We start from the raw sequence: 27,263 nt of genomic DNA, 5'->3' as shown, positions 1-27,263 counted from the left end.
TTCGTAAATTCTRMCCAAAAATTTACAACTCTAATTTAAAACTCTAAATAACAATGAAAACTCAATTTAGACACCTCCTTCTGGCCATTCTGAAGCTTTTCCATTGTGTTTTAAGTTTTTTGTATATCACAATTTCACGATSACCTCGTTCAATGAATTTTTTTCAGCTGATTTTTTCGTAAAATCAACCCAAAAAAAACACACATTTAACTGCCTATACAACGCAAACCTATTCAAAACAAGCTGTAGTACCCCCTTTCAGGCTTAKTYTATGTCTAGAACCGATTAGTRTGCTGTTATCTCCAGATCTCCATTGTCCTTTTTTGAGTAAAACTAGATTAAAATACTACTTCAACACGGCTCATTRCTATCAAGACTTACACTGCTCTCTGATGTACCGATGTCCAACTGCTGTCCTTATTACGCGTGATACTGCAAAAATCGGCGTTCCATTATAATCTATACACCCCTATCTCCTGCTATCACTTGCCRGGCAGTTCATTGCCAGCTCTCCAACATTCCACTTCACTGCACGCAACTTCTTGCCACTTGCCCCGCTTGTCCATCCGTGGTTCTCGCCCAATTTGCCTCCCCCCGCGGTTTCCGTCCAATTTGCCGCCTCCCAGTTCTCGTCCAATTTGTCCATCTTCTTCCTTTTATTGTAGTAACTGTTCCTGGTGTTCATCATCTTGCTTTCACTGATCCAGTGCAGCTTCCACGTGTTTAAGACTACATTTCCAATCCCTTTGACTTTCTTCAGTCTTCCACCCACTCCCYGTCTTGTCCATCCGTGATTCTCCAACGCTGTTCACTCCCAYCTCCCTTTYTTCACTAWCCATGYAGCTTTTTGATACTGTTTATGTTCCATCACTACAATAACTTTYCCTTGAGTTTGAACTTGATCTCCATTGCTATTGTCTCTTGATTAACTTGGCCAGGGTTTTTTCAAAATAATTTSCRTGATTTTTCATTCTCTGATTTTCTTTCCCAAATCCAACTCCCACTCCCATTGGCTTGGCTGTYCATTCTCTCAGTACTTCCCAATTCCCTTGCTACTTCCAATCCCAATAACTTAGCTTCCGTTCACTGAGGGTACAATTTTAATCTCTTAGACTTTTGCTTCGATCTTCTTTCATGTTCCACCTGATCCTATCTTGGCTGATCTTCTTTCTTTCACTGATCCAACACAACTTCCATTGCCACGTCGACTTCCATGTCTCTYAGAGTAGTTTCCATGTCCTTAAACTCCATTTTCCACAAATCCCTGACTAGCTTGGCCRGCAACAGTTTCGCCATCCGTGATTTTCCAGTGCYGRTTCCATTRRGTTTCAATTCTCTCTGCTGTCTGACAACTTTTTGAATTCGCCATGTCGTGGCTCCTTCTCGGCAATAGACTTGAAATCCTTCACTTACTTCCATCTTGCTAGTACCCACTGATTTGACATCTYTYTTTAATTTTCCAGCAAATTTGACTTTTCCATGAACTCTTTATCTCCCGGGTGTCTMACTTCCAATTCAAGTATCATTCACATCTGCATAATCCATTTTACCTGACTGATTAAATATCTGATTGATTGTTGATTGATTTGTCGTTGAAGAAGAAAAGTGATGTTTTCTGCCATCTTTTTTTTTTCTGCCATTTTTTTTTTCTGCCATYTTTTTTTGCTGACGTGTCCCGGTCACACTCCAGTTCCAGCCGGCACCCCGATATCCACAACTAAATTACTCAAATACTGTCAACTGCGCTATCTAATAAGCTTCACAATAGAGTCGCAACTTTAATAGTTGTTCTGGTTTGTTTACTTCTCTTTAAATTTGACTTTTCCACCCAAAAACTCAAAAATAGACTTCCRAAACTCTAACARACAAACTACCTTCCCCATTGTCTTCTCCGACCCTTACTCTACCCCCYTGCMAAGYTTCAWACTTAAAACTCTACTCCTTGCTGTTCTATTGTTCATTGTCTGATTYTCAGTATAAACTTCATTTCACCCCAACTAGAACTAACTTTTGTCTCAGTTTTTTTGTAAATTCTGACCAAAAATTTACACTTCATTCAAAAAACTCAAAATAACAACGCAAACTCAATTCAGACACCTCCCAMTGCCTATTCTGAGGCTTCTCTACTGTCTTTTGACTTTTTGCGTTTAACWATTTCCACAACCACCCTGACTCTCGTCTTTTTTTCTGCCAGTTTTTTCGTAAAATCAACCCAAAAAAACACAACTTAAATTGCCGAAACAACGCAAACCTAATCAAAACAGACCCTACTAGCCCCCCCTGTCTCCTGATCTCCSGTCATTGTTCYTTTCTCGGCCAGAATTTCCGTAAAACTAAAAAGCCTACKAGATCTGCACARCAGGGTRCCCCTAAACAGACMAGGCTCGCTGCTCTTCRATTTACGGATGTCTAACTTCTTCGTCGATTGTGTAGCCCCGATTCTGCTCTTCATTGTGTGCCCCTACAAGAATAAGTCCTACCAAAGATGCGGTCTTAGAAATGAGTGCTACCAAAGATGCGGTCTTAGAAATGAGTGCTCTYTTTTCTGTGGTCTTAAAAATGTGCTCTTARAAATGAGTGCTACCAAACATGCGGTCTTAYTCACGTGACAAAAATGYGGTCTTAAATTTGAGTGCTACCAAAGATGYGGTCTTAAATGTGTGCTCTCTTTTCTGCGGTCTTAAATGTGTGGTCTTAAATTTGAGTGCTACCAAAGATGCGGTCTTAAATTTGARTGCTCTCTTTTCTGYGGTCTTAAAAATGTGCTCTTAGAAATGAGTGCTACCAAACATGCGGTCTTAYTCACGTGACAAAAATGTGGTCTTAAAAGTGTGTGTTCTCTTTTCTGCGGTCTTAGAAATGAGTGCTCTTTTTTCTGYGGTCTTAAAAATGTGGTCTTAAATTTGAGTGCTACCAAACATGTGGTCTTAAAAATGCGGTCTTAGAAATGAGTGCTCTTTTTTCTGYGGTCTTAAAAATGTGGTCTTAAATTTGAGYGCTACCAAACATGCGGTCTTATTCACGTGACAAAAATGTGGTCTTAAATTTGAGTGGTCTTTTTTCTGCGGTCTTAAAAGTGCGCTCTTTTTTCTGCAGTCTTGATTTTGTATGTGCGCTCTCTTTTCTGCGGTCTTCCAACAAAAAAAAATGTGGTCTTAAYCCAGCGCTACCCAAAAACATGCGGTCTTAAAAAAGTGCCAATATCTCACTCAACAAAAGAGGTGAAACCTCCAYCTTTTGCACAACACATATTCATTGACCTGSCAACCTGCCATTACAATTTGACCCCCTCACCCCTTATCGTTGTTGCTCCACACTCTCTCAAACTTAGCCAAAATTTCGCCATTTTTCAAAAATTTCCTCTTTTTCGGGTCGTGCACKSGCAAATCCACTTTTTTTCTSCTGGCCCAAAAAATACCCGTTTTTTCAAMSMMCCAGAACTCGACGTATATTAGAGCTACAGACCTGCAAACAAGKTTTCTGAGATCTACAGATTCCGTAGATTCCTCTGATACCGTTAGTTTTACGATATCTGCAAAATTGGGCRAGTTATAGAAGTGGTCCCCAACATGTGGTCTTTAAATGYGGTCTTAATTYTCGCATGTGGTCTTGCTAACAAAATTTGTTAGCAATGCGGTCTTAAACCCGCGAGCAGAAAAAGATGGTCTTAATTTTCGCATGTGGTCTTGCTAACAAAATTTGTTAGCAATGCGGTCTTAAACCCGCGAGCAGAAAAAGATGGAACAACACGGGGGGTCCTTGTAGGTTGTGTTGATAGAGCAGGTAGAGCAGGTAGAGATGTGTTCGTATTTTTGTGCGTATTTYTGTGCATTGTGGGGTGTTGTTGCGCATTTTTTCTGTTGACCACGGATGTCTAACTTCAAGCGAGCACCCGAGCAAAGCGAGAGTCACACAAACAAGTTTAGATTTAGCAATAATTTTCTAGCCAATAGARGCCACACACACCTCGAGTGAGCAACACTTCTCCAACTGCCGCACCACAACCGTACGGATGCTCACCTTTTTTTTTTTTTTYTTTTTTGGGGTGCTTGCACCCCCWWTAGTCCGGATGTGTGTGAGAATGAGTTGGGTGTGCGGATGCTTTAGATAGTTGATTGACYGTACGGATGTTTAAATTGGGTAGGGTGCTGTTCAATTAGAGAGCGATTTAATTGATATAGTTGTAATTGAGGTTCGARGAGTTGTTGAGGTATAGAGTATTTYAAAATARGAAGATTGTTGCAAACTARTGGGGTGTATGTTCAATTAGGTATGAAAGTGGTTCAAATCAGTGAATAAGTTTAATTKTGATATAGTTKTTCAATTAGAGAGTAGTTSAAATTTGAAGAGAGTTTCAAATTGGTGTAGTTGTTTTAGAGTTAGTGTTGAGAGAKGTTTAAATCAAGGGTAGTTCCGGTACAGTGATTTGTACAAAGTCAGAGTAGTTGTAAACGAGAAGAGAGTTTTAAACTATTGGGGTTGTTGTTCAATTAGAAATTGGTTTATTTGAGAGAGTTGTAATTTAGGTTCAGGGAGTTGTTGAAATTCYGAGTGGCTCATTTCAGAAGATTGTTCCAAATTAGTGAGGTTGTTGTTCAATTATAGAGTGGTTTAAACTTACGGGTAATTGTAATTGAAGTTCAGGGAGTTGTTGAAATTCCGAGTGGCTCATTTCAGAAGAGAGTTCCAAACTAGTTGTGTTGTTGTTAAATCAGGGTTGAGAGTGGTTCAGATCAGAGATAGTTCAAGTTCAGGTAGTTGTTCAGGTAGTTGTTCAATCTCAGAGTGGTAGAAAATGATAGGTGTTCGAAATCGATTGTACAGTTATTCAAGTTTATYACCCGGTTAGTATATTCATTGAAAATAGCTCTACACTCTTTCACTGGTGTAAATCTCAAGGGAACTATTCAAATACCAAGTGGCTCACTTGAGAGTGTGTCAAATTGTTTGAACTRGGGTTGTTAAATCTGGTTTAAATAGTTCTGGTACAGTGAGTTGAGAGTTCTAGAGATATTCAAATTGATCACCAGATTAAAGCATTTGTTGATATTGCTGCAAATTAGAGCAGTAAGTTAGATCATTTTGAATTGGTTACAGAACTGCTAGTGTGGGCTAAATCTCTAGATGGTTGACTTGTTGTGGTGATTACAGCRGGGGGTAGTTTTAGAGTGGTTCAAATTCGTTAGGCAATTGATAGTGTTAGCTAGATCTTGAGGGATTTTTGAATTCGGAGTTGATAACACGTAGAAATCACTCTTGTTGGCAGTTAGACTTCCGTAAATYAAACCAGTGGCCCCCCCTTGGTTAGTCTTGGCTGGGGCTACATCTGAAGATGTCCAAAAAATTTTGGGAAAATTCAACACTATCTCTGATGAAGAACCTTCGGGATGAAATTTGATCGACAAATTTCTCTTCACCTGTCGTTACCGCGTTTTTATGTAAGCTTTACTGTCATTTTTATGATCTGATTACTCCTTGAATGACTTTTCCTCTACAACTGTGCTTGRTGTCTTATAGACATGGGTTTATCCTCCAATTCAGAGTTTCTGCTTCGTKTGGCCTACAGTAGCAGTCGGTCTTATAGAGAGGAACCTGAAATTGCCCCAGTCTTGCATTGCATAATCGTATATTTATTAAACTTCTAATTAGATCATTTCAAGTAGTATTATGGACATAACCAGATTCAACAGCATCGCTTACTCACCTTTGAGACTTGTGCCATAATTCTAGGGTTAGCTGTCTCATCATTTCTTGGTGTAATGTTTTGCCATTTCCCCTGGTTCTGTAATTCATAGACAACAAAAATTGTTAACTTTCCATGTTTGCTGAGACTGATGTTCAATCTGAACMCGAATCCATGAGCGTGGTATTATTAATCGTTTTTTTGATTTCTCTTGAYGTTTATATTTTCCRGCTCCTTTTAAAATCCGTMTTACTGCTCGTGTTATAGCTAGATACGTGTACTCYAGGTGTTCGTGAATCGGTGTTTTTCCRTCCTGCTGYGTTGCTTGATTGCTGGCACGAAAGATAATGTTATSGCAAACCTGGAGAGARCTATTYGTAGTTGAAGATGGTGAAATAWTTGCYCTAGTTGATGAAGACTCTGMCCYTGTTGTTAGAAGACAATTGGATGATCTGCTGCTCCGTCAAATTGAACAGAACTATCACGAGATTCTTCCATTGGTTCTAAGCAGCCGCAAATGACTACTAGTTCACAAACAACGTCAATGTGTTGGATACATCTGTGGTGSAAAGTRAACTGTTTTTGAAAGTTTTTATTCCACCCAATTTTTTGGTGAGACGGTACAACTTTTCTCATTTTGGCAAAAACTTTGCAGTGCTAAATCAGACATCTTGGTGAGCCCAACCAAAACAGCCATACTTCTAGTGGATCTTTCTATACTACAACATTCACACTGCTTGACCTACAACTACACATAAAAGATTTACTGTTGACTCACAAGATATMAACTGTAYTAATAAAGGAGTGCATTCTATGGCCTCTGGAGAGGAACTGCGAAAAGAGTGAAGGGAACTGTTTGTATACACGGAATATTCGTGAGAATTAGTCCTRGTACACGATAGGCATTAATTTTTAATAAGCAAAAAACAGAGTAAATAAAGTTTACGCCCACTAAAAGTGTCKACTGAAACTCGGTCTCTATATCSTAAATACCTTTCTTTTCTCTTCTKTTTATACTAATTCCCGGCTCTCGATGAGTGCAAATTTTTCACCAATGTTGACCTAATACGCACGACTTAYATTAATGGAATCTGAGTATCAGTGAACACTTGATAGTATATTAATCACTATGTGTGCGTATGTAGATATATACTTCCTCAACAGACCGATCCTTCGGAGGTCGTGTCTCCGTCTACACTCTGGGTGTAGATGTCCCTAYATATCAAGGTGGTATYTCCCTGMCACAAACGTCGCATAAACCAACAAGAATAATTTTATCACACCTTTATTTCCCCCCACCATGCCAGAAAACCTCCAAACAAGATTACATAACTCACTCGACGAGATATTGAAATCATCAGGATACATATTTGAGATAATCGACCAAAACAGAAAGCAAAGCAATGTGATAACTAGCCCCAACAACGAACTAATCCAAAAATCCATAACCCAACTGCTCAACGGCGAAATCCAAAACTTCCATGCTATTCTAGACCAAACGGTGTCGAAACTCAATGATGCAGAGTGGTGTCTCGGCGTTATGGTTGAAAAGAAAAAGAAACTTGACGAATTGAAAGTCAAAGAAGAAGCGGCAAGAAAGAAGGAAGAAGGGGCAAAGAAAAAGGCAGAGGAAGCGAAGAAGTGTTTTATTTTACTTTTCTGTCAAATTTGCACTACTTTTAATTCGTGTGCAAATATTCTATTTTACTTGATTTTTATATACTTTTATTTTACAATACTTTTTTATAGGACTTTTTATATCTTTTCTTTATCAACTCATCTTTTATACAATATATTCTTACGATTATAACTTTCAATTAAGAAATACAACTTTTTATTAGCATTCTCCTACAAGTTCTTAAGTTCCTAGGAAATTCTTCGAAATTATAATTAAAGACGAAAAGTGTAAAACAAACAGAAGGCAGAGGAGGCYAAGAAGGCAGAGACCGCCCCACAAAAGTTTGACAACTTTGACGACTTTATTGGCTTTGACATCAACGACAATACCAACGACGAAGACATGTTGTCCAACATGGACTACGAGGACCTAAAATTACCTGCCACCACAGACAACAACTTGGACATGAACAACATACTTGAAAACGACGAGCTGATACTAGACGGRTTGAACATGACATTGCTCGACAATGGCGACCACGTAAACGAAGAGTTTGATGTAGACAGCTTTTTAAACCAGTTTGGCAATTARGGGCTCTGTTCTACAAGACATATRCAGATAGTACAGGAATAAGAAAAGAAATATTTTATATAGCTATATATTTCAAGTGTTTATTCTGTTCARCAAGTTCTAACCGTAGATACACCAAATCACCAAGTCAGACATTACTGAGCTAGCTTAACGGKCCAACTACTTTAAATTGCAATCCGTTCTTTACTTGAGTCAGTCGACTCTACAACAACTATCCTGAGGTGATTATTTTTTGGTGGAAATTTTGACCAAATTCTTAAGCAAAAAGTCTTTAATCGTTTGATCAGCTTAAATCTTCTACAACATTCTAGAGATACGTACAGATACCTTTATTGCTCTACCCAGTCCTGGTGAAACTTGAAGTATTAGGTTTCATCACTTCAACTAAGAAGTCGCCAATTGAGAGCAYRTCAAAGGTATACTTGTAGAATCATCAGCTCATACGTCTTGTCGGGTTAAGCCCTCTACATGTTCATTCATATAACAATAAACATCATTCTATTACTCTGCTAAACCTATTCACTGTTAGTAGAAATACTCAGATGCAAAACCTGGCAAACTTGTAATAATGACCATTACTATAAATTGGTCTCTGTAGTTACTGGAGAGAACCCTAAATATGTCTCACATGATTCAACACCACATAAGTGTGAACCATGAAAGTAGCTATCTGAGGGTAATGCAAAGTGATATGAAACGTGTTCTTTTTTTTGTAGACAAATTCTTTTTTTGTACGCGTTTTGAAAATTTTTTTTTATTTCAGGCACATGGTAAGCCTTTCCGGAAAAAAAGAACGTCGTCCACCGTGGCCTGGTGGTTGTTACACAAAAAGGGTTGCCCACCATGATATTTGTCCCAGTCCCACGCACTGGCCAAAACACAGCGTGTGTTGTTCAAAACTCAGAAACACGTAATTTTTTTCTCGTGTACTTTTTCTCGTCCAACATATAATCTGTCACACTCCCAAAAAAAAAAAAGAAAAAAATTTCCAACACATTTTTCTTTCTTCATCACACACATCACACATCATGAAAGGATTAATTTTAGTCGGAGGATACGGTACCAGATTGAGACCATTAACTTTAACATTACCAAAACCATTGGTCGAGTTCGGTAACAGACCAATGATCTTGCACCAAATCGAAGCTTTGGCCGCTGCTGGTGTCACCGATATTGTTTTGGCCGTCAACTACCGTCCAGAAGTCATGGTTTCCACTTTAAAGAAATACGAAGAAGAGTACGGTGTCTCCATCACCTTCTCTGTTGAAGAAGAACCTTTGGGCACCGCCGGTCCATTAAAGTTGGCTGAAGAAGTGTTGAAAAAAGACGACTCACCATTTTTCGTCTTGAACTCCGACGTCATTTGCGACTACCCATTCAAGGAATTGGCCGACTTCCACAAGGCCCACGGCGCTGCTGGTACTATTGTTGCTACCAAAGTCGACGAACCATCAAAATACGGGGTCATTGTCCACGACAGAGACACTCCAAACTTGATCGACAGATTTGTTGAAAAACCAGTCGAGTTTGTTGGTAACAGAATTAACGCCGGTTTATACATCTTGAACCCATCGGTCATCGACTTGATTGAAATGAGACCAACCTCAATCGAAAAAGAAACTTTCCCAATCTTGGTCGAACAAAAACAATTGTACTCCTTCGACTTGGAGGGTTACTGGATGGACGTCGGTCAACCAAAAGATTTCCTTTCTGGAACCTGTTTGTACTTGACGTCATTGTCGAAAAAACACCCAGAGAAATTGTGTAAAGAGAAATACGTCCATGGCGGTAACGTGTTGATCGACCCAACTGCCAAGATCCACCCATCTGCCTTAATCGGTCCAAACGTCACCATCGGTCCAAACGTTGTTGTCGGTGAAGGTGCTAGAATCCAAAGATCAGTGTTGTTGGCCAACTCCCAAGTCAAAGACCACGCCTGGGTCAAATCTACCATTGTTGGTTGGAACTCCAGAATTGGAAAGTGGGCTAGAACTGAAGGTGTTACCGTCTTGGGTGACGACGTCGAAGTGAAAAACGAAATCTACGTCAACGGTGCCAAGGTCTTGCCACACAAATCGATCTCCTCTAACGTCGAAAAAGAGTCTATCATTATGTAGAGACAGTTATATATTATAAATTAATAAATCCTTCTATACAACTATCACGCAACGAAGGCGAAAGAGGTTTGGCGCCGGAAAGGTACTGCAACATCAATTGTCTGCTAACCAATGGCGAGTCAACCACACCCATCTTGTATGGTTTCTTTTCCGGATTCACATAACTCAACTCCATCTTGCCCCCATCGAGCATTTCTAGGTACAACAAATGGTTTTTCGGAACTGTCCCTCGTCTTGTAAACGCTTGTCTCAACTCGTCCAACCCCACCCCCAACTCTGTCTTCATTTCCTTACTCTTGGGGTGGGCCAATATCGATTTAATCAAGCCATCTTTCAAGTGGTTAAAGTCGGTGTTTCTCACCGGTGCCAAACGAACCAAAAATTTAACATCACTATCCAAAAGCTTTTCAATGACTTGCGCAGATTCTTGTGGGTCTTTGAGCTTGTCGGCCATACCCATCAACACTGAACTTGCTTTGGGAATATCCTTCTTGGCAATGTATATTCCAACTCCATAAACCTTGAACGAAATAAACGTGACCGATCTCACACCATGACCCAAAAGTTGAAAGTCGTTATGGAACAATCCCTTGGGAATCTCGGTTGGGAACGGGTTAAGCGAAGAATCCACCACAACCTGCTTCACCTCCAGAAGAATCTTTGGATGAAACAACGGAGTAGCTGCAACTGCAGAAACAATAAACGCAGAACGAACGTATCTAAACATGGTTAGTGAACAAAGTAAAAAAAAAAAAAACTACAAAATTTTTTTTTCTATATATTCGCAATCTCCTGAATAACCGAGTCTGCACACCCCAACGTTAAACCCGCAGCCAATTGCGCCTTATATATTGACTCCCACTTTCCCCAAACCTGCTCAGCCGACCCAATTTCGTGGTGGAGCCAGTTCAGCTCCGAGATTTTGGCAGCCAAGTACCCTACAAGTGTATCGCCAGCACCAGTTACATTAACCACCTCCACATCTTTGGGCACCGGGAAATACTCCACAACAGCACCAACTTGGTTCCCCTTACTGTAGATTATCGACTTTGGTCTATATGGAGACGTCGTCGGTATAGACTTATAGTCCTCCACTGTAGAACACAAGCTAACCAACAACACCCCATCCTTGCCTAGCTTGACTAGTATGTTCTGGAAAAACGGCAACAACTGAAAACACTGCTGGTACACACCCTTATCGTACCACTTCTTATCCAACCGCTCCCTTATCTGATCAACCTTCATTGCATCCAACACACCAAACCATTCATCATCAAACTTATCCTTCATAGAGTCGTAGATCGACGCCAACTCCTCAACTGTCGGCGTGATCAACTTGACTTTGTTGTTGGGAAACACCGCCAACTCCATCTCTCCAATACGTCTGGCCTTGACATGGGAGGTCGGCTCAATAATGTTATACTCGTTATTGTCTAGCGCTTTCGAGACGGTTTTGGGCGATAAATTGCAATCGTAGACCGCCACACTCGCTTTGTGGTCTACCTCAAACTCTTCTTCAATTACCGACATGTCAGCACACGCAACCACTAGCTCACCACTACTGTCGTGCATAGACACATACTGCGCAGTACCACCGCTCCCCACACCCAACCCGGGCACACTCTCCTGGATAGTTTTCCCTGCTGCGTCATTACCAACCCGCGAAACAAACTTGGTGCTGTCACAAACATACCCACTCGCCCTCGCAATATTGTACCCAACACCGCCAATAGAATTCGTGACGGTGCCAATATTCGAGTCCCCCATTTTGGTGCTTGGTCCAAGTTTCGCCATCGTATCGAGTGCAACCGACCCAACTACCAAAACAGATGCATCCCTCTCCTAAACTATATTAGTAAACAAATTCAACAACATCTTATTTTTCTTTACATACCAATTGACTCAATTCTTTGGCAATTTCTGCCGCGGCCCTGGCATTGTTCTTCACCAACGCTATATTACTTTCCACAGACTGGCCCTGCGTGGCAACGGCAATCTCCTTTAACAAGAACGGGGTCAACTTCTTGCCTGTGACACCCACCTCCTTCGCCTTCTCGTTGGCCTTCTCAATCACGCTCCTGATATACTCACTATCCATGGCAGTCTCTTGTGGTGGCGGAATACAAAACACACTTCCACTGCCGACCATCCCCTGGTAATAACTAACCCTTGCTGCTTCTGCAAACGATTCAAACCCATATGGCGAAGGCACGCCCGATTCACGACAATAAAACCCCGGCACCTGCAAATTGTCCACCTTTTCGGGGTTATACGTCCCAACAAAAACACCTTGGGTCTCCAAATACTCCATAGTCAACCCAATATCCAAAATCGATTTCGGGCCAGCACACACAACACTAACGGGTGTTCTCCCCAACTCGGTCAAATCTGCGGAAACGTCCATCGTATACTGCCCATCACGGTGCACACCGCCAAGTCCGCCCGTCGCAAAGACCTTAATCCCTGCAAGATGCGACAAGATCATCGTCAGTGCAATTGTGGTGCCACCATTCAACTTGTTGGCCATAACATACCCAATATCACGTCTCGATACCTTCACGGCATTGCGCAATTGTTCAAAATTGTCTAGTCCAACGTGTGGAACACCGTCAATAAAGGCACAGGTGGCAGGAACAACACCATTGTCTCGTAACACTTGCTCAACACTTTTGGCCATTTCAATGTTCTGCGGATACGGCAACCCATGGGAAATGATTGTAGACTCTAAGGAAACTACTGGCCGTTTCTCAAATAGTGCTTGTCTAACTTCTTGTGATATACGTAAAAGTGATCGTTTCATCGTTGATAAAGAAGACCACCGAAAAAATAATCACCAAAAAAATTTTTTCTTCACCATGACTTTCTTGGACACCACACCCAGCTACGAATTGGTACATTACCTCTCCTTACATGCCAACCCCAACCTTCCAGGGAGCACCCCCGAAAATGTGCAACAAATCATGTCCAGCTTTGACTACCACCCGTATATTCCCCAATTGATACGCGACTTCAAGGCATCGCTGAAAAAAGTCAAGCAGAAGAACTTGGTGGAGGATCTTGGAGTGCTTTCCCAAGCATGGTTTTTGATAGACTATGCGTACAGCCAGGAAATATGTATACTCTCAATGTTGTTGGTAGAAGACGTGCTTACCACCTACTCGGTATCTGCCAAAATCCAGGCGTTTAACTTGTTATCCCACCTCCCAGAACTAAACCAACCGTTAATTCCCCAACTAAGATCTGCCGCATCAAAGTGTCTTGTGCATGTTCCGCCAATAACTCCACTCGACGAGTCCCTCCGATTACTTGCCCAGGCCTACGAGTGGGTGTACAAGCTCAACACCACCACCACCGACTTTATCGAGACAGTTGCCACCATCTTATCTACAATAAACACCCCCGCCAGGCCATTTCTCCTACAACAACTATCAAAGTACACCCGCCACCTATCTACTGACGTGTTTATCAGCACCTCAAAGATCTTCTACGCCCTCAACCAGATCCTAGTCAGTCTCGATGCAACCCGCAACGAAATTGTCACCGCCCTAACCATCCAACATGACATTATCAACCTCAACCACCCGTTCATCGCCACCTATGCGTACGACTTTATCGGTGCCTGGTCAATCCTACTGAAACACCACCCTGGAAAGTTCTCTGCTCAGTTGCAGCTTAACATCTCCAGTCTACAGAAACTTGCAAACAACGACGATATCGATAAACTATGTACATATATAAACACTTAACGCCCTTGTAATGCTTCAACAACCTTGATATTTGTATCTAAAAACCTGTTCAAACAATTCTTAAGACACGCCTCCTCTTGTCCGTCTAATGTAGCACTCGTGATCGGCTTATCTTTGTTGCACTTTTTAAAACACATATCTGTAAAGTTATGGATCGACAGCTGGACCTTGGACTTTGACTGTTCAGACTCAACAAACTGCATAATCTCTTTTCTAGAAGCCTCATCAAGGCTCTGAATAGCCGTGGTAGATAAACTTGACATGGTTGATAAAGAAGGCAAGAGAAAAATTTTTTTTGTTGTTGTTGTTGTTGTTTTTTTTAACCATGTCTTTACGTGAACGATTGAGAGAGGTGGAGGAATCCCCAAACACATACACACATGTCCTACAAAAGGATATTGCTCGTGTTGAGACGTTTATTAAGGAATGTGACAAGGCAATTGCCCAGCTAGACGAATCCGCTCCAGTCGGTACACAAATCATTGCCCTCTACGAAATACTTGGAGTTATTCCCTACACCCCCGACAAAAACGATACCATCGGCACAGCAGCAACAACAGTGGTGCTACAATCCATGATCAACCGCTACACCCCCCAATCCACAACTCCTATTGATTTCCTGGAAATAATCGCCGACCTCAACCATTTGCGTGCCAACAAACAAACTGCTCTTGCCGACTTACAGTCCCGCAACTTTGCCTCCCCACTACCCGAAAAACTCGCAGAAGCGAGGGAACTTGAAAAATTGCTCAACTCTTATATAGCAAAAATAAACAACCAATAGCTTCTTCGCCAATGACCAAACGTGATCGTACAATCTACAGCTGTGACGCGTGTCGGTCACGTAAAATCAAATGTAACCGACAAACTCCATGTGCCTCATGCCACAAATCCAAAAGAGACTGTGTCTACACCGTCTCCAGACAACGAGATGCCCAAATCACAAATAGAAAACTCGACAAAAAGACCTACCACCAGATATCAGCAATCGAGAAAAAGATCTCGGCTCTAGAAGGCAAGAAAGGGCTCCTCCAGGTAGAAACCATCAACTTTAACAAGTCATTCACTGACCAAACACCACTAGTCGAATTGCAAAGCCTTTTCCCGTACCTACTATTATCCAAACAAGATCCAGGGTGTGTGTTGGTGAGGCACCACTGCCACCATTTGCTTGAAAAAGATCCACGTTACTTTGAGTACTCCCAACTACTTGCAGATTTACTGCTTACCAAAAGACACCACCTAACTGCCAGGGCCAAGGCATTACTTGGAGAAGCATACATACCGAGCCCACAAGAAGGCCACACCATCGACCAACTAAAACATGTCCTTAGCCTCAACCCGAACTTTAGATTTGCAGGAAACTTTGCTGACCCATTAACATCGTTCTTTAGTCTCATCCCCCCAGCATGGGCCAACAAACAGTTGGTGGACACCTTCTTCCAGCACATCTACCCCGTGATCCCCATCATAGACGAAACTGACTTTAACACCTCCATCAATAGAGTGTTGGGCCCACAGATCGACGGACATTACATAAACTCGTTCCCTAGTATCGGGTCAGCCGACGACCTACCGTTTTTGGCATTGTTCTTGTTGGTGTTACGAATCTCATACATGTACACACCCGGTGCATGTCCCGTTTCCTACGACACACTCCGTGCTGCAGAAACCATCATGAAAGAGTTTGACATTACCAAAACCCACTCGCTCACTGCCCTCCAGGCAGAAATCATGCTTAGGTTCTATAAAATCGTGGCACCAGAACTGTACACCCAGAGCAACTATGTCCAAGTAAGTGTGGGTGTCCTTATCCAAAACTGCTACTCGCTCGCCTTACATCGAGACCCAGAGTACATTGGCGAACACAACCCCAAGCAACAGCATTTGCGAAGAAAAATATGGCACCTCCTACTACGCATGGAGGTGATCGATAGCGCCATTTTCCAAACCATCTTATCGTCAAACCCCGACGCAAGTGATACAAAACTCCCTCAACTTATCGACCAAGCACCGCCAATGGAGCAAAGTATAGTGAAACACATCTGGCGCAGCACCGACTTGTTCGTGCTGTTGCGCAAACTTGTCGAGATCAATTCAAAAACTTCCGAAGACACACCCTTGGAAACCGTGCTAGAACTACTTGTCGAAGTAGAAACCAAACTCCAAGCCTTTCTTGCCACCATTGATTCCGAAGCTAGTACTGTGTTCTACAACGATTTGGTCATTTTCTCAGTAAACTTTCTTTTGGTGTACATGTACTATTCGCTCTACTTATTCAAGGGACCTACCCCATTGGGCAACAAGTACCTCCTCAAGTCAGCACAGATCCTATTTGTCGACCTCGCCAGAACACGATCCACATCCCTCTTCCTCGCATACTTTAATCTCAACTACATCCACCTTGTCCTAATGATTACCAACTTTTTGAGAATGAGAGTTGACTGCATCATACATCGACACCTACGAGCCCAGGACAGCTCTGTCCAGGACCTACAGTGCTGCAGGTACTTCCTCAAGATAATCTTCTTTTCCCACGTAAAAGAGTTGGGCAACTACTCGTCGCTGCACAAATACGCGTGGCAGATGCGAAAAGTGTACTTGACACTTGCCAAAATCATGGAACGGTCGTCCGATGTACTTATTTCCAACGACCCCGAGCTCGTCAAATCCGCGGCAGTCGACATACCCGTCAAAGAGATAAACAAATTGCTCGAACAGTACATCAACTTTAAAGGGTTTACCCCAACTACATTGTTTGACCCAACAGACAACGAACTTATCGACGAAATGCAGCATGAAAATCTATGGAATGCTATGGAAAATATAGAGTATAGTGAAAAGGTTTATAGCGGCTGGATCGACGCAATCAAAAACGTACCGTCAAACTGGGACTGGGATTATTGGGATTTCCTCAAAATCTCGTAAACCCACGGGCGTACCAAATCTTCCATGCCAAAAGTACAAATATACAACTAACAATCATCGCCCCGGCAGTTGTGTAGAAATAATGCAGTAAACAGTCAGAACACGAATCGGCATTGCGTCCATAAAACATCGAAAAAATGACCGACCCAAGTGCTGGCGCAACCATAAATGACCCCCACGTAGACCCCATAATGTCAATGCCCCAGATCGACGCCACGATTGTTGGGTAAATAGTGAACATGCCCCCGTAGGACACGCCATTGAGGATGGCAGAAGTTTCGGACATTTGTCCTGCCACGCCCACCACAATCACCACCACTAACAACCAAACTCGACAAACATATTTCGACAGGTAATCTGACAACACACCTAACAACAACCGCGCGCCAGTCGACGACGCCGCCATAATACTCACCTGGTTCGGCAAATCTGCGCCATTAGTGTGTTTCAAAATCGAGCTTAAATTGTTCTGGTAACTCTCCATGGGGCCAATATTGAGGATCAATGACACAAGCAAAATCCATGCTGATGGGTCTTTGACAAACAGCACAAACCTCTGGCGGTGGTTAGGCGGCTCGAGCGATCTCGTTGGCGTAAGTTCAAGCAAAGCCGTTTCCTCATCTGGCGTAACCCCAAACAACAACTCCAGCTCAACAATAACAATAGAACTAGACACAAAACTAGCAATGCCAACGACCAAATAAAGCCATGCAAAAAACAGAAACACAACTTCCAAATCCAACACGTCGTGGCGGTGGAAATATGGCAACTTCAAAATTTGTGCCCCGAGCAACGCCGAAAGGCCATAACAAGTTATGGGCAAGGAAATGGCCAACCCCTTGTGGTCTGGGCATATACGTGCACACGTAATCAAACTCGAAAAGTATAATGACGACGTCGCTAGCCCAATAAAACAAAAACATACGCAAAACCCAATCACCGAACCACTCTGGGTGCTAACCAAATAGCTATTGACAAAGTAACTGGGACAGAAGAACCAGATCAGAAATAACGACAACAACGCTGGCCCATACGAATCCGCCAAGTACCCAAGTACCGGCAAGCAAAAGTACATTCCCAACGCCGACAACGACGAGATCATGTTGATTTGCAAGTACGATAGCCCCAACACTTCATGGAACGACGACGTATATAATGTAAACAATAATATCGACCCTGCCACAAGACAAGACAAAAGGGAAATCAAAAACGCCACTACCTTAAGGTTCTCCAAGGCTATAAGAGTGGATAAATAGGACTTTATGGTATGGGAAACATGGTGGAGGTGTTTATGCATGATGGTGTGCTACAAAAAAAAAAAAAAAGTCGACAATATTTTATTTTTTTTTGTTCATAAATTTTCTACATAATCTATTTTGGTACATGCTTTAAATACTTTTCAACTTCACCCTTGGATCCCAACACAATAGAACTCTTGTCGTGTATACCTTTTGGCAAGATATCCAAGATCCTCTCACCCTTGATGGTGACAGCAGAACCGCCTGCTTGTTCCATCAACAAGGCCATGGGGAAACATTCATACAACACTCTCAACTTCAATGTAGGGTAAGCAAAAATACCACCATACAAAAGAGTACGATGGACATCAGCAACCATCAGCCCAATGTATCTCAAACTGTACCCTTCCTTTTTAATGTCCTTCAAATAATCTTGAACGTATTCTGGGAATTTGTTCGAGTACCCTTCATTCAACGAGTAGATGTTCTTAGTATCTGGCAACTTCAAGTTTGGATGGGTCAAGATAAATTCACCCAACTGAGTATCCAAAGTAAAAAGATTGACACCGTGACCTGTAGTCAATGCCAAATGGGCAGATGCACCGTACATGGTGTACCCCGCAGCGACCATCTCCTTACCAGGACGCAAGACATCGCTGATGCCACCAGTAGACCCCTCTTGCAACTTGTACACACCAAAAATCGTACCAACAGAAACACCAGCATCGATATTGGACGACCCATCAATTGGATCAGTACAAACAGCATATGTGCCACCACCTGGGAACACAATAAGGTCTTCTTGCTCTTCAGAAACCAAAACCTTGACGTTGTTGGAAGATCTCATGGCATTGATAAAGATCTCATCACCAATCACATCCAATTTCTTCTGAACATCACCGGTAGAGTTGGCAGAGCCAGAAACACCAATAAGGTTGACCAACTCAGCTCTTCTGATATTGTGGGCAATAAACTTGAATGCAAATTGAAGCGCATTCAACAACAACGACAACTCACCGGTGGCGGTGGGAGCAACAGTTTGCTGTTCTTGTAAAATAAAACGGGTCAACGTGATGATGTCGGTATCGACATTCATTTGCTTGGAAACGGAATTAACTGGGCCACTCATTATGCTTTGTTTAGAGAAAGAAAAAGAGAGGAAAAAAATATCAAGATTTCAACGTACCCCAGAATTTTTATACTTCTTGGTGCGCCCAACCCTGGTTCGCCCGAATGGCGGATAAAAGGAAAAAGTTTCTCCGGGACGTATATTACACTACTTATTTCTCTCGCGTTGCTGGTATACTGACCGGTTGATCTCAAAGAGCAAATCCAAAGTGCCGTTGCTTCCATTACGGTTTCTAATGACCTCCTTGGGGCCATTCTTGGGCTTGCTTGTCCATTGGTTAGGGGATTCTAGCGACTTGTAGACCTTATACTTTTCGCCTTCCTTGTCCTCTCTTGCGTGGGTGAGGTAGGTATTGTAGTTGTTGTGCAAATAGTCCATCACTTCACGAGAATTAAACTCAGTGTCTTTCTTTCTTGGTTTCCTCTCCGGCGATGCTGATGCACCACTCAATTTAGCAGCCCAGTCCGATGCCATGATTGGTAAAGACTGTTGTTGGAGAATTTGTTTTTTTTTTCACCGCAAAATTTTTACTTGCTCATCCATTCTGGCCACCTCACCACATCCTTCCCAATCGGGAACTCAACCTTTTTTTTATTGACGTGTTCGGTTGTGAAATTTTCAACACTTAAACAACAACAAATTTTTTTTTTTTCTTTCAACGCTACTATCTTTTCTTCTTCCAACAACACTATTATGAGCGGATTTCGTGTTTTAGATTTGGTGAAACCTTTCAGTCCCTTCTTACCAGAAGTCATTGCACCTGAACGTAAAGTTCAATTCCAACAGCGTGTGATGTGGACCATCATAACTTTGTTGATATTCTTGGTAATGTCCGAAATCCCATTATACGGTATTGCATCTAGTGATTCCAGTGATCCATTGTTCTGGTTGAGAATGATGTTGGCTTCCAATAGAGGTACTTTAATGGAATTGGGTATCTCCCCTATCGTCTCCTCGGGGATGTTGTTCCAATTGTTGCAAGGTACTAAAATCATCCATGTTGATATGCAAAACAAAAACGATAGAGAAACCTTCCAAACTGCTCAAAAATTATTGGCTATTTTGTTAGCTGTGGGTCAAGCCACCGTCTATGTGTTGACAGGAATGTACGGTCCACCAAGCTCGTTGGGTGTTGGTGTGTGTTCGTTATTGATCTTGCAATTGGTTTTCGCTAGTACAATTGTTATCTTGTTGGACGAATTGTTGCAAAAAGGTTATGGTTTAGGAAGTGGTGTCTCGTTGTTCACTGCTACCAACACTTGTGAACAAGTATTTTGGAAAGCATTTGCTCCAACCACTTCAACCTCCGCCAAGGGAACCGAATTCGACGGTGCTGTGGTCGCCATGTTCCACTTGTTAGGATCAAGAAAAGACAAAAAGAGAGCATTGATCGAATCCTTCTACAGACCAAACTTGCCAAACATGTTCCAATTATTGGCTACCTTGTTGGTGTTTTTCGCTGTTGTGTACTTGCAAGGTTTCAGAATCGAGTTGCCAATGAAATCTACCAGACAAAGAGGTCCATACGGACTGTACCCAATCAGATTGTTCTACACTTCCAACATCCCCATCATGTTGGAAAGTGCATTGGCTTCTAACATCTTTATCATCTCCCAATTATTGTTTATGAGATGGCCAAATAACTTGTTTGTCAAATTGTTAGGTACATGGGACGCCAGAGCTGGGTCCTCCCAATTATACGCCAATGGCGGCTTGGCATACTACATCCAACCTCCATTCAACTTTACTGATGCCTTGTTAGACCCAATCAAGACCACCATCTATATTGCTTTTGTTTTAGGGTCTTGTGCTGTTTTCTCTACTACCTGGATTGAAATCAGTGGTACTTCCCCAAGAGACGTCGCCAAGCAATTCAAAGAACAAGGTTTGGTCATTGCCGGTCACAGAGACACTTCTGCTTACAAGGAATTAAAGAAAATTATCCCAATTGCTGCTGCTTTTGGTGGTGCTACTATTGGTGCGTTATCTGTTGTTTGTGATTTAATGGGTACTCTTGGTTCTGGTACGTCTATTCTTTTGGCCGTCACCACTATCTATGGATACTACGAGTTGGCTGTAAAAGAAGGTGGATTCAACAAATCAATTGTCAGTGGATTCTCCGATGGCATTTAAATAAAAACTTTTCTCGTTTATAAACGTGTAGAAAAAAAAAATACAAAAAAAAAATATTCTTTTCCTCATCACCAAAATGACAGAAATACCAACAATTATAGAAACCTCTGAAACTGAATCGTTCTCAGAAAGAGCGCATGTACCTGACGACACTGCCTCGCTCGATGATTTGTTTGCAGATTTGAAAAAGGAATCACGATCTCTCCCAACCGTTAAAGACTTCAAGTCAATTGAAAAGTCCATACAAAGCTTGCCTAGAATAAATGCCAACTTAGAAACAGCCCTACAAAAAAAACCTATCAGGATCCATGACCCAGTAATACCACCGAAAAAGAAGACTACAGAAACGTCTGATGAAAGATGGTTCAATATGAAACAGCCAGAAATGACTCCTGAAATTAAGAGAGATTTACAAATCATAAAGCAAAGAAGTGCTTTAGACCCAAAAAGACACTATAAAAAGGATAAATGGGAAATCCCGAAATTCTTCCAGATGGGAACAATCATCGAAGGTAATACCGAATTCTACTCCTCGAGATTAAAGAGAAAAGAGCGTGGTAAAACTATGGTCGAAGAGTTGCTACATGACGATACCACCAAGAAATACTTCAAGAGAAAGTATCATGAAATACAGCAAACAAAAACCAGTGGCCGTAAAGGTTTTTATAAAAAGGTTAAAAATGCTAGGAAAAAATATTAAACTACAAACCAGCTCGTTGGAATACATCCAGTCGTACTTGTTCCCACAATACTTTTTTGTCTTCTTTCGACAACTTGACTTTCTTGTCAGGCTGCTCCATTTTCAAAACTCCCTTCAAGTGCTCCATCTTCAATTTGTACTCATGTGCGGTCGTCGCAGCAGCAGCAAGGTTGATTAAATAGTTTCGAATAGCAATCTCTTTAAATTTGAATTTCAAAAATAAATGTTCGGGGTTTATTGACGATGAGCCTGCACCATTATTGATTTGTAATAAGCGGCTTTGTTTCACAGAAATCTCAGCAACTGATTTTTTAAAATTCACGTCCAAGTCATGCTCTTTATATAAATTGGATGAAAGTAATGTGTAGATAAGTTCCTTGTCGGAAATATGCGGTTGTATAAGTATAATGTGACACACACCTGCCAAGTCGCCCACCAACTGCGGCAATGCATTCTGGTTATATGGTATATCTGTAGACGTGATCTGAGGCAACTGCGTCAATATCAACTTGCACCTAGTGACATTCAAGTTCCAATCAATCAACGATTCAGGTACATTCTGATACTGCAAGTCCGACCCAAGCGATATCTTGTACATCTCTTCAACGTCAACATTCGCATTTCGGTGGTTATTCTCTAACGCAACCGCCCTATAATGGTTTTCATGCAATACAATATCATTGACCAACTGCTCGACTGTGGTAGAAACAGGTTCCAGATCCTCTGGTATTGTGGCTGTGGAGCTTGAATAAATAGACGGTGCTGATCTCACCGAGCGTTTGCCCCCAGTAATAGATGAAAATATCGATGATGATGATGACATAGACCTATGCAGCAGAACATGGTGTCGATTATTAAGAAACTGCAGTGGTGCTGAGCGTATGGATGATGCAGTGTTTGACGTTACAACCGGTAACTGTTTATATATAGCGTTCCTCGCATTATCTTTGAATACTGTAGGCGTCGAACTCTTCTGAGTCGGGTTATTCGTAAATGGTGAACCAAACATGGTCGTCGTCTTCTTCAACAGTGTGACCACAAAATTTTTTTTTTTTTCCTGAGGTTTCTTTATCTCACCAAGAAAAAAAAGATGCCTGAACTTTAACCTATTCTTGGTGATATATATCACAAATTATAAACTTCTTGTAAACCAAGCACGTCGATTCAACAACTCTGATGATGGGATAATTATAAATTACTCTTTTCCCGGGTCTCTCCACTTTTTTTTGTATTGGGGAAAAATTTTTTTTACTTGCTTTTGTGAGCGTAAATCTTCGGAAAAATTATAGTTTACCTAGTGGGGGGTATGTGGTGGGGGAGAAAATAAGCATACAATAAACTACTAGCCAAGTATTGGCAGAACATGCGACAATAGAAATCCAGCTTCCTCCCTCACTCACCCAAAAGCAGAGCAGTTTGTAGAAAAAAAATCCGGTGGTCACGCAGTTTATCCGAAGTCTATTGTTGTAAACTAGCCACGAAATGCAAGAGTTTGCGTCTGCTATGTAGGACTGGTTCAAAATTAGTGGGGCTTTCTTTTTTTTTGGCTACAAATTTTGCAAATATTTTCCGAAAATACAACACCAAAAAGTTTTTAAAAAACAAGAGTGAAAGTTAATTGACTGTTTAGTTATGCAAACCTACTGACATATCAATAAGTATAGCACTGTTAACACTAGTTGACTGACTTCTTGTAGCCTCCCAACATGGTCGTGCACCACACAATATTTCTTCTCATTTACCAGAAATATTTTTTTGCTCTAGATTTTGTTTTGATTCTTTACCCAATCAACAAGCAATGTCAATTGAAGAAGAAATATCAGAAGACTTGGGGTTCAAACTCGACATCAAGGATAATGGCATTCCACTTTTTGAGCCATTGGATTTGCAAAATTTAGCAACAAAGCACTTGAAATTGTTGGCCATACACGATGATTTGATGGTGGCATCAAATAGCAAATGTATAAAAGTTGTATCATTAAAGGACCTAGACGACATAACCACTATTGAAGGGGAATTTAGTATTACCCAATTGCATTTTGTTGGAAACGAATTGTTTGTTCTTGACGACTCTAAAATAAAATCGTTGACGGTAGAACAACTCAAGAATAAGGACTACAGTTTTCGTACCATCAGAGAAGGGTTCGTCGATATACTTCCATCGCCATCTGGGATATTGGCACTAAACACAAACAACGAGTTGTACCTCAATGCAGATAAGGTTGCTTCCAATGTCTCGGCGTTCTGTTGGACATCGTCGCTGTACATTTATGCCTCAAAAGATAAGCCATACCATATCAATAACAAAAAAATCAAAGTCAAAGACGTTGACGAACTTTGTATTGTTGAGATGTTTGCCATAAATGAAAAGTACTTGTTTGTTGCTTACGATACGGTAGATGCCGAGTTGGATTACCACGATGTCAAATCATATATTTTGGAGGAAACAGATAATGACTATACTGCATTAGAAGCTGATATCGCCCCAGCATTTGGGTCTGTTGCTAGAGCCGTGACTTATTATCATGCACAATTGTCGGACTGGTATAAATCAAACAAGTTTGTGCTCCTTACCTCGTCGTTGGCCATAGATTTAGGAATATTGGACACCACTAAAGGACAAACACCAAAGATAATTGCACAATCGGAAGATATCAACCGTGCACAATTTCCTATTGACGACGAATCAGGTGACGATTGCTCGCCAGTTGGGTTTGGTGTATCCTTAAACGAACTAACTTCGAAAGTTCTTGAACCGTGTCCAGGCGCTGACGAGGTTACTGGAGTTTTGCCTAGAATATACACCTTGCTTCATACAGGTAACTTGATTTCATGGTGGGTTTTCCATAAGTCAGCAATCCTAAAAAAAGAATTGTCTTTAGAGAACGCAATCAAGGCATCATCTACTCAAACCAAAGAGGTATCAAATGAACCTGCTCAAACAAAGAGTAACCCATTTGGTAACACCCCATCAAGTGTTTTTAGTGCGCCAGCTAGCAAATCTGCATTTGGTCAAACTGGGTTTGGTGGGTCGGAAGCCAGCTCTGGGTTTGGAACTACAGGACTTGGACAGAAACCCGAAGCTACCTCCGCGTTTGGAACTACAGGACTTGGACAAAAAGTTGAATCAAAATCTGGTTCTGGTAACTCTGCTGTCATACAAAATCCCCAAGCTACCTCTGCGTTCGGAACTACAGGATTTGGTCAGAAGCCTCAAGCTACCTCCGCGTTTGGAACAACAGGATTTGGGCAAAAAGCCCAAACAAATTCTGCATTTGGCAGCTCTGGCTTTGCACAAAAACCTCAAGCAAGCTCTGCATTTGCCCAGTCAAGTGGAAGTCCTTTTTCTGGATTCGCAAAGTCAGGATCAACAAGCTCAGGATTTGCCAAACTTGGATCGGGTGGTCCTTCAATTTTCGGCGACAAGACCTCGTCTCCAGTTTCTACCCCGTTAGCTGATGAATCAAAGGAACTGGAAGAAGAAAGTGAAATATCATTACCCGAAGAAAGTGATTACAGCGATGAAGAGGAATTGGCTACAGATGATGCAAACACATCCAAGGATTTGGAAGAGGTAGAAGGAGAAAATGTTACAGAAACTCAAGAGGAGAAAGTGGAGACAGAAATCCCACCCCCTACCGATCCAAAGCCAGTACAGTTTTCTTTCTTTAGTGGCTTCACCAGGATTTCCAAGCCAAGTTCTAACGAAATCAAAAACAAGATCATTAACATAATTGAAAGCACAGAAGGTAACTTACAAGTTATGGATGCAAACAGAAACCAATTGGGAGACTTTATCGGCCAACACGAAAAAATCGACAAGGGCATAGATAGTCTTAAATTCGCCGAGGCAAGGGTTCCACTCCGTGATACCACCGAGACTTTAAAACGAGAATTATTAGAGCTAACCAACTTATCTACAAAAATTCAAAAATGTTTTGGCGAAAAAGTGAAACTCGACCGTCTTTACAGTCAATTGGCATTGGCAGCAGACCAAAACTCTGCCAACAAAGATGTCCTCAAATCCCGGCCATTGGATTTCAAAAACGATTTGATGCAAACAAAATTGCGTGAAAAACTAAACAACGTGAGAAGCTTAGAAAAGAAAGTGTTGGCGTTGTTGATGCCAATAAAAGCAAAGAATTCAATGGATGATCAAACAATCGACAACATTGAAAGAATTGTATTTCAAATCAATGAACAGATTTTGGATCACTCAGTAGGTATTGACGATTTGGCAACACAAATGGGAGAGTTAGACATTGAAGGTGACAAGAAGGTTGACGTGTTGTCAAATTGTTCAAAGTTAAAGTTGAGGCAGAAATTAAGACAAAAGTCAATTATGTTTTAGTATTGTATAGTGGTACACGACTTGTTTATTATTTTTTTTCTCTTTCGTGAAACGTATCTATTTTATTTTTTTTGAAGTGAAATCTTTGTTTTCTTTTTAGATCTCTGACTAGACCTATCGATGAGTGACGTAATTGGTACAAAAGTTGCTATTCCTGGAGCATCAGGAGCTGGTATAATCAGATATGTTGGACAAATCCAAGGGAAAATAGGCACATTTGCCGGAGTTGAGCTTTTGGGGACATTGGCAACCACGCGAGGGAAAAATTCAGGGTCAGTAGATGGAATCCAATACTTTCAAGTAGAAATACCAAAGAGCGGGCTTTTTCTTCCCTACGAAAGATTGAAATCTGTGAACCCCGGTTTGGCAAATGTGAATCCATCTTCGAAAACACCATTGACTCCAGTGAACAACAGGACATACCAAAATGTTAGGAATAGCATGATTAATGAAAACTTTGCAAACCCTGATCTTACTCTAAAGTATGAGTCGGAAATAGCTGAGTTACAAAGAGCACTAAGAGAAAAGGAGAAACGGTTGGAAAATTTCAATAATCAGCGAGAGGAATGGCGTGCTGCCATGGATGAATTAGTAGCCGTACAACAGGAAGGGATTCAAGTCTACGAGGACAGGATAGAAGAGTTGGAAAACGAAAACAAAGCACAACAAGAAAAACTTGACAACGCAAATGCTTCACTCACGGCAGCAAACTCCAAGATCAAGGAACTCGAACAAAGTATAGATAATTTGTTGAGTGAAAAAGTAAATGATGTTCAAATCGACGATAGCCGTAAAGAGATTGAACAGTTGAAACGCGAACTAGAATCAAGACCTCGCTTAGAAGACCTTGAGGAGTTGCAAAATTCGTTGGACGAGCTAGAGTCAATATACCAACAACAATTAAATGAAAAAGATGCTATTATCACCAAACTTCAGGTCGAAAGGGATCATCTATCTCACGAGTTATATAGCACTCCGGTGGTTCACCAAAGCACTGCCGACGATTCTCCGCAAGAGTTACCTATTTAT

At 41.5% G+C, this 27,263-nt stretch overlaps 19 protein-coding genes across 19 annotated transcripts, besides 1 other annotated feature; 11 read left to right on the top strand and 8 right to left on the bottom strand. All coding sequences in view use genetic code 12, as the record gives it.

The window, feature by feature from the left end:
• Nucleotides 1–6,983: 6,983 nt before the first annotated feature.
• Nucleotides 6,984–7,493, top strand: TLO8 (Tlo8p; the record flags this gene model as incomplete). The annotated part of the gene is made up of 1 exon (XM_705855.1): nucleotides 6,984–7,493. One exon carries the CDS (start codon nucleotides 6,984–6,986, stop codon nucleotides 7,491–7,493), a length of 510 nt encoding a protein of 169 aa, XP_710947.1.
• Nucleotides 7,326–7,600: a long terminal repeat ((rho-3b) Long terminal repeat (LTR); about 275 bp long, 13 copies per genome).
• A 1,320-nt stretch (nucleotides 7,601–8,920) lies between these two features.
• On the top strand, nucleotides 8,921–10,009 carry SRB1 (mannose-1-phosphate guanylyltransferase; the record flags this gene model as incomplete). Its single annotated transcript, XM_705854.1, has 1 exon — nucleotides 8,921–10,009. One exon carries the CDS (start codon nucleotides 8,921–8,923, stop codon nucleotides 10,007–10,009), a length of 1,089 nt encoding a protein of 362 aa, XP_710946.1.
• A 13-nt stretch (nucleotides 10,010–10,022) lies between these two features.
• Nucleotides 10,023–10,736, bottom strand: CAALFM_C307940WA (uncharacterized protein; the record flags this gene model as incomplete). The annotated part of the gene is made up of 1 exon (XM_705853.2): nucleotides 10,023–10,736. One exon carries the CDS (start codon nucleotides 10,734–10,736, stop codon nucleotides 10,023–10,025), a length of 714 nt encoding a protein of 237 aa, XP_710945.2.
• Nucleotides 10,737–10,783: 47 nt separating this feature from the next.
• CAALFM_C307920WA (uncharacterized protein) lies at nucleotides 10,784–12,809 on the bottom strand (the record flags this gene model as incomplete). The annotated part of the gene is made up of 2 exons (XM_019475349.1): nucleotides 10,784–11,851; nucleotides 11,904–12,809. The coding sequence occupies 2 exons, from the start codon at nucleotides 12,807–12,809 to the stop codon at nucleotides 10,784–10,786; spliced, it is 1,974 nt and encodes a 657-aa protein (XP_019330894.1).
• On the top strand, nucleotides 11,538–11,855 carry CAALFM_C307930CA (uncharacterized protein; the record flags this gene model as incomplete). The annotated part of the gene is made up of 1 exon (XM_705852.1): nucleotides 11,538–11,855. The coding sequence occupies one exon, from the start codon at nucleotides 11,538–11,540 to the stop codon at nucleotides 11,853–11,855; it is 318 nt and encodes a 105-aa protein (XP_710944.1).
• Nucleotides 11,886–12,809, bottom strand: CAALFM_C307910WA (uncharacterized protein; the record flags this gene model as incomplete). Its single annotated transcript, XM_705849.1, has 1 exon — nucleotides 11,886–12,809. The coding sequence occupies one exon, from the start codon at nucleotides 12,807–12,809 to the stop codon at nucleotides 11,886–11,888; it is 924 nt and encodes a 307-aa protein (XP_710941.1).
• On the top strand, nucleotides 12,691–13,755 carry CAALFM_C307900CA (uncharacterized protein; the record flags this gene model as incomplete). The annotated part of the gene is made up of 1 exon (XM_705850.1): nucleotides 12,691–13,755. The coding sequence occupies one exon, from the start codon at nucleotides 12,691–12,693 to the stop codon at nucleotides 13,753–13,755; it is 1,065 nt and encodes a 354-aa protein (XP_710942.1).
• On the bottom strand, nucleotides 13,752–14,018 carry TIM8 (protein transporter; the record flags this gene model as incomplete). Its single annotated transcript, XM_705847.2, has 1 exon — nucleotides 13,752–14,018. The coding sequence occupies one exon, from the start codon at nucleotides 14,016–14,018 to the stop codon at nucleotides 13,752–13,754; it is 267 nt and encodes an 88-aa protein (XP_710939.2).
• Nucleotides 14,019–14,080: 62 nt separating this feature from the next.
• Nucleotides 14,081–14,539, top strand: CAALFM_C307880CA (uncharacterized protein; the record flags this gene model as incomplete). The annotated part of the gene is made up of 1 exon (XM_705848.1): nucleotides 14,081–14,539. One exon carries the CDS (start codon nucleotides 14,081–14,083, stop codon nucleotides 14,537–14,539), a length of 459 nt encoding a protein of 152 aa, XP_710940.1.
• An 11-nt stretch (nucleotides 14,540–14,550) lies between these two features.
• MRR2 (Mrr2p) lies at nucleotides 14,551–16,683 on the top strand (the record flags this gene model as incomplete). The annotated part of the gene is made up of 1 exon (XM_705846.1): nucleotides 14,551–16,683. The coding sequence occupies one exon, from the start codon at nucleotides 14,551–14,553 to the stop codon at nucleotides 16,681–16,683; it is 2,133 nt and encodes a 710-aa protein (XP_710938.1).
• Nucleotides 16,670–17,980, bottom strand: CAALFM_C307850WA (uncharacterized protein; the record flags this gene model as incomplete). Its single annotated transcript, XM_705844.1, has 1 exon — nucleotides 16,670–17,980. The coding sequence occupies one exon, from the start codon at nucleotides 17,978–17,980 to the stop codon at nucleotides 16,670–16,672; it is 1,311 nt and encodes a 436-aa protein (XP_710936.1).
• A 74-nt stretch (nucleotides 17,981–18,054) lies between these two features.
• FBP1 (fructose 1,6-bisphosphate 1-phosphatase) lies at nucleotides 18,055–19,050 on the bottom strand (the record flags this gene model as incomplete). The annotated part of the gene is made up of 1 exon (XM_705842.1): nucleotides 18,055–19,050. The coding sequence occupies one exon, from the start codon at nucleotides 19,048–19,050 to the stop codon at nucleotides 18,055–18,057; it is 996 nt and encodes a 331-aa protein (XP_710934.1).
• On the top strand, nucleotides 18,283–18,975 carry CAALFM_C307840CA (uncharacterized protein; the record flags this gene model as incomplete). The annotated part of the gene is made up of 1 exon (XM_705843.1): nucleotides 18,283–18,975. One exon carries the CDS (start codon nucleotides 18,283–18,285, stop codon nucleotides 18,973–18,975), a length of 693 nt encoding a protein of 230 aa, XP_710935.1.
• Nucleotides 19,051–19,197: 147 nt separating the features above from the next.
• Nucleotides 19,198–19,524, bottom strand: CAALFM_C307820WA (uncharacterized protein; the record flags this gene model as incomplete). The annotated part of the gene is made up of 1 exon (XM_705841.1): nucleotides 19,198–19,524. One exon carries the CDS (start codon nucleotides 19,522–19,524, stop codon nucleotides 19,198–19,200), a length of 327 nt encoding a protein of 108 aa, XP_710933.1.
• Nucleotides 19,525–19,743: 219 nt separating this feature from the next.
• SEC61 (translocon subunit) lies at nucleotides 19,744–21,183 on the top strand (the record flags this gene model as incomplete). Its single annotated transcript, XM_705840.1, has 1 exon — nucleotides 19,744–21,183. One exon carries the CDS (start codon nucleotides 19,744–19,746, stop codon nucleotides 21,181–21,183), a length of 1,440 nt encoding a protein of 479 aa, XP_710932.1.
• Nucleotides 21,184–21,259: 76 nt separating this feature from the next.
• On the top strand, nucleotides 21,260–21,883 carry CAALFM_C307800CA (uncharacterized protein; the record flags this gene model as incomplete). The annotated part of the gene is made up of 1 exon (XM_705839.1): nucleotides 21,260–21,883. The coding sequence occupies one exon, from the start codon at nucleotides 21,260–21,262 to the stop codon at nucleotides 21,881–21,883; it is 624 nt and encodes a 207-aa protein (XP_710931.1).
• A 1-nt stretch (nucleotide 21,884) lies between these two features.
• STD1 (Std1p) lies at nucleotides 21,885–22,892 on the bottom strand (the record flags this gene model as incomplete). Its single annotated transcript, XM_705837.1, has 1 exon — nucleotides 21,885–22,892. The coding sequence occupies one exon, from the start codon at nucleotides 22,890–22,892 to the stop codon at nucleotides 21,885–21,887; it is 1,008 nt and encodes a 335-aa protein (XP_710929.1).
• A 789-nt stretch (nucleotides 22,893–23,681) lies between these two features.
• Nucleotides 23,682–26,234, top strand: NUP159 (FG-nucleoporin; the record flags this gene model as incomplete). Its single annotated transcript, XM_705836.1, has 1 exon — nucleotides 23,682–26,234. One exon carries the CDS (start codon nucleotides 23,682–23,684, stop codon nucleotides 26,232–26,234), a length of 2,553 nt encoding a protein of 850 aa, XP_710928.1.
• Nucleotides 26,235–26,354: 120 nt separating this feature from the next.
• On the top strand, nucleotides 26,355–27,257 carry CAALFM_C307770CA (uncharacterized protein; the record flags this gene model as incomplete). Its single annotated transcript, XM_705835.2, has 1 exon — nucleotides 26,355–27,257. A coding segment is annotated over one exon (903 nt), but the record flags the coding sequence as incomplete, so codon positions are not given.
• Between the last annotated feature and the right edge of the window lie 6 nt (nucleotides 27,258–27,263).

The sequence above is a fragment of the Candida albicans genome, chromosome 3, assembly GCF_000182965.3.
Source record: "Candida albicans SC5314 chromosome 3, complete sequence".
NCBI classification, from domain to species: domain Eukaryota; kingdom Fungi; phylum Ascomycota; class Pichiomycetes; order Serinales; family Debaryomycetaceae; genus Candida; species Candida albicans.
This window is presented reverse-complemented; position numbering and strand designations above follow the sequence as displayed.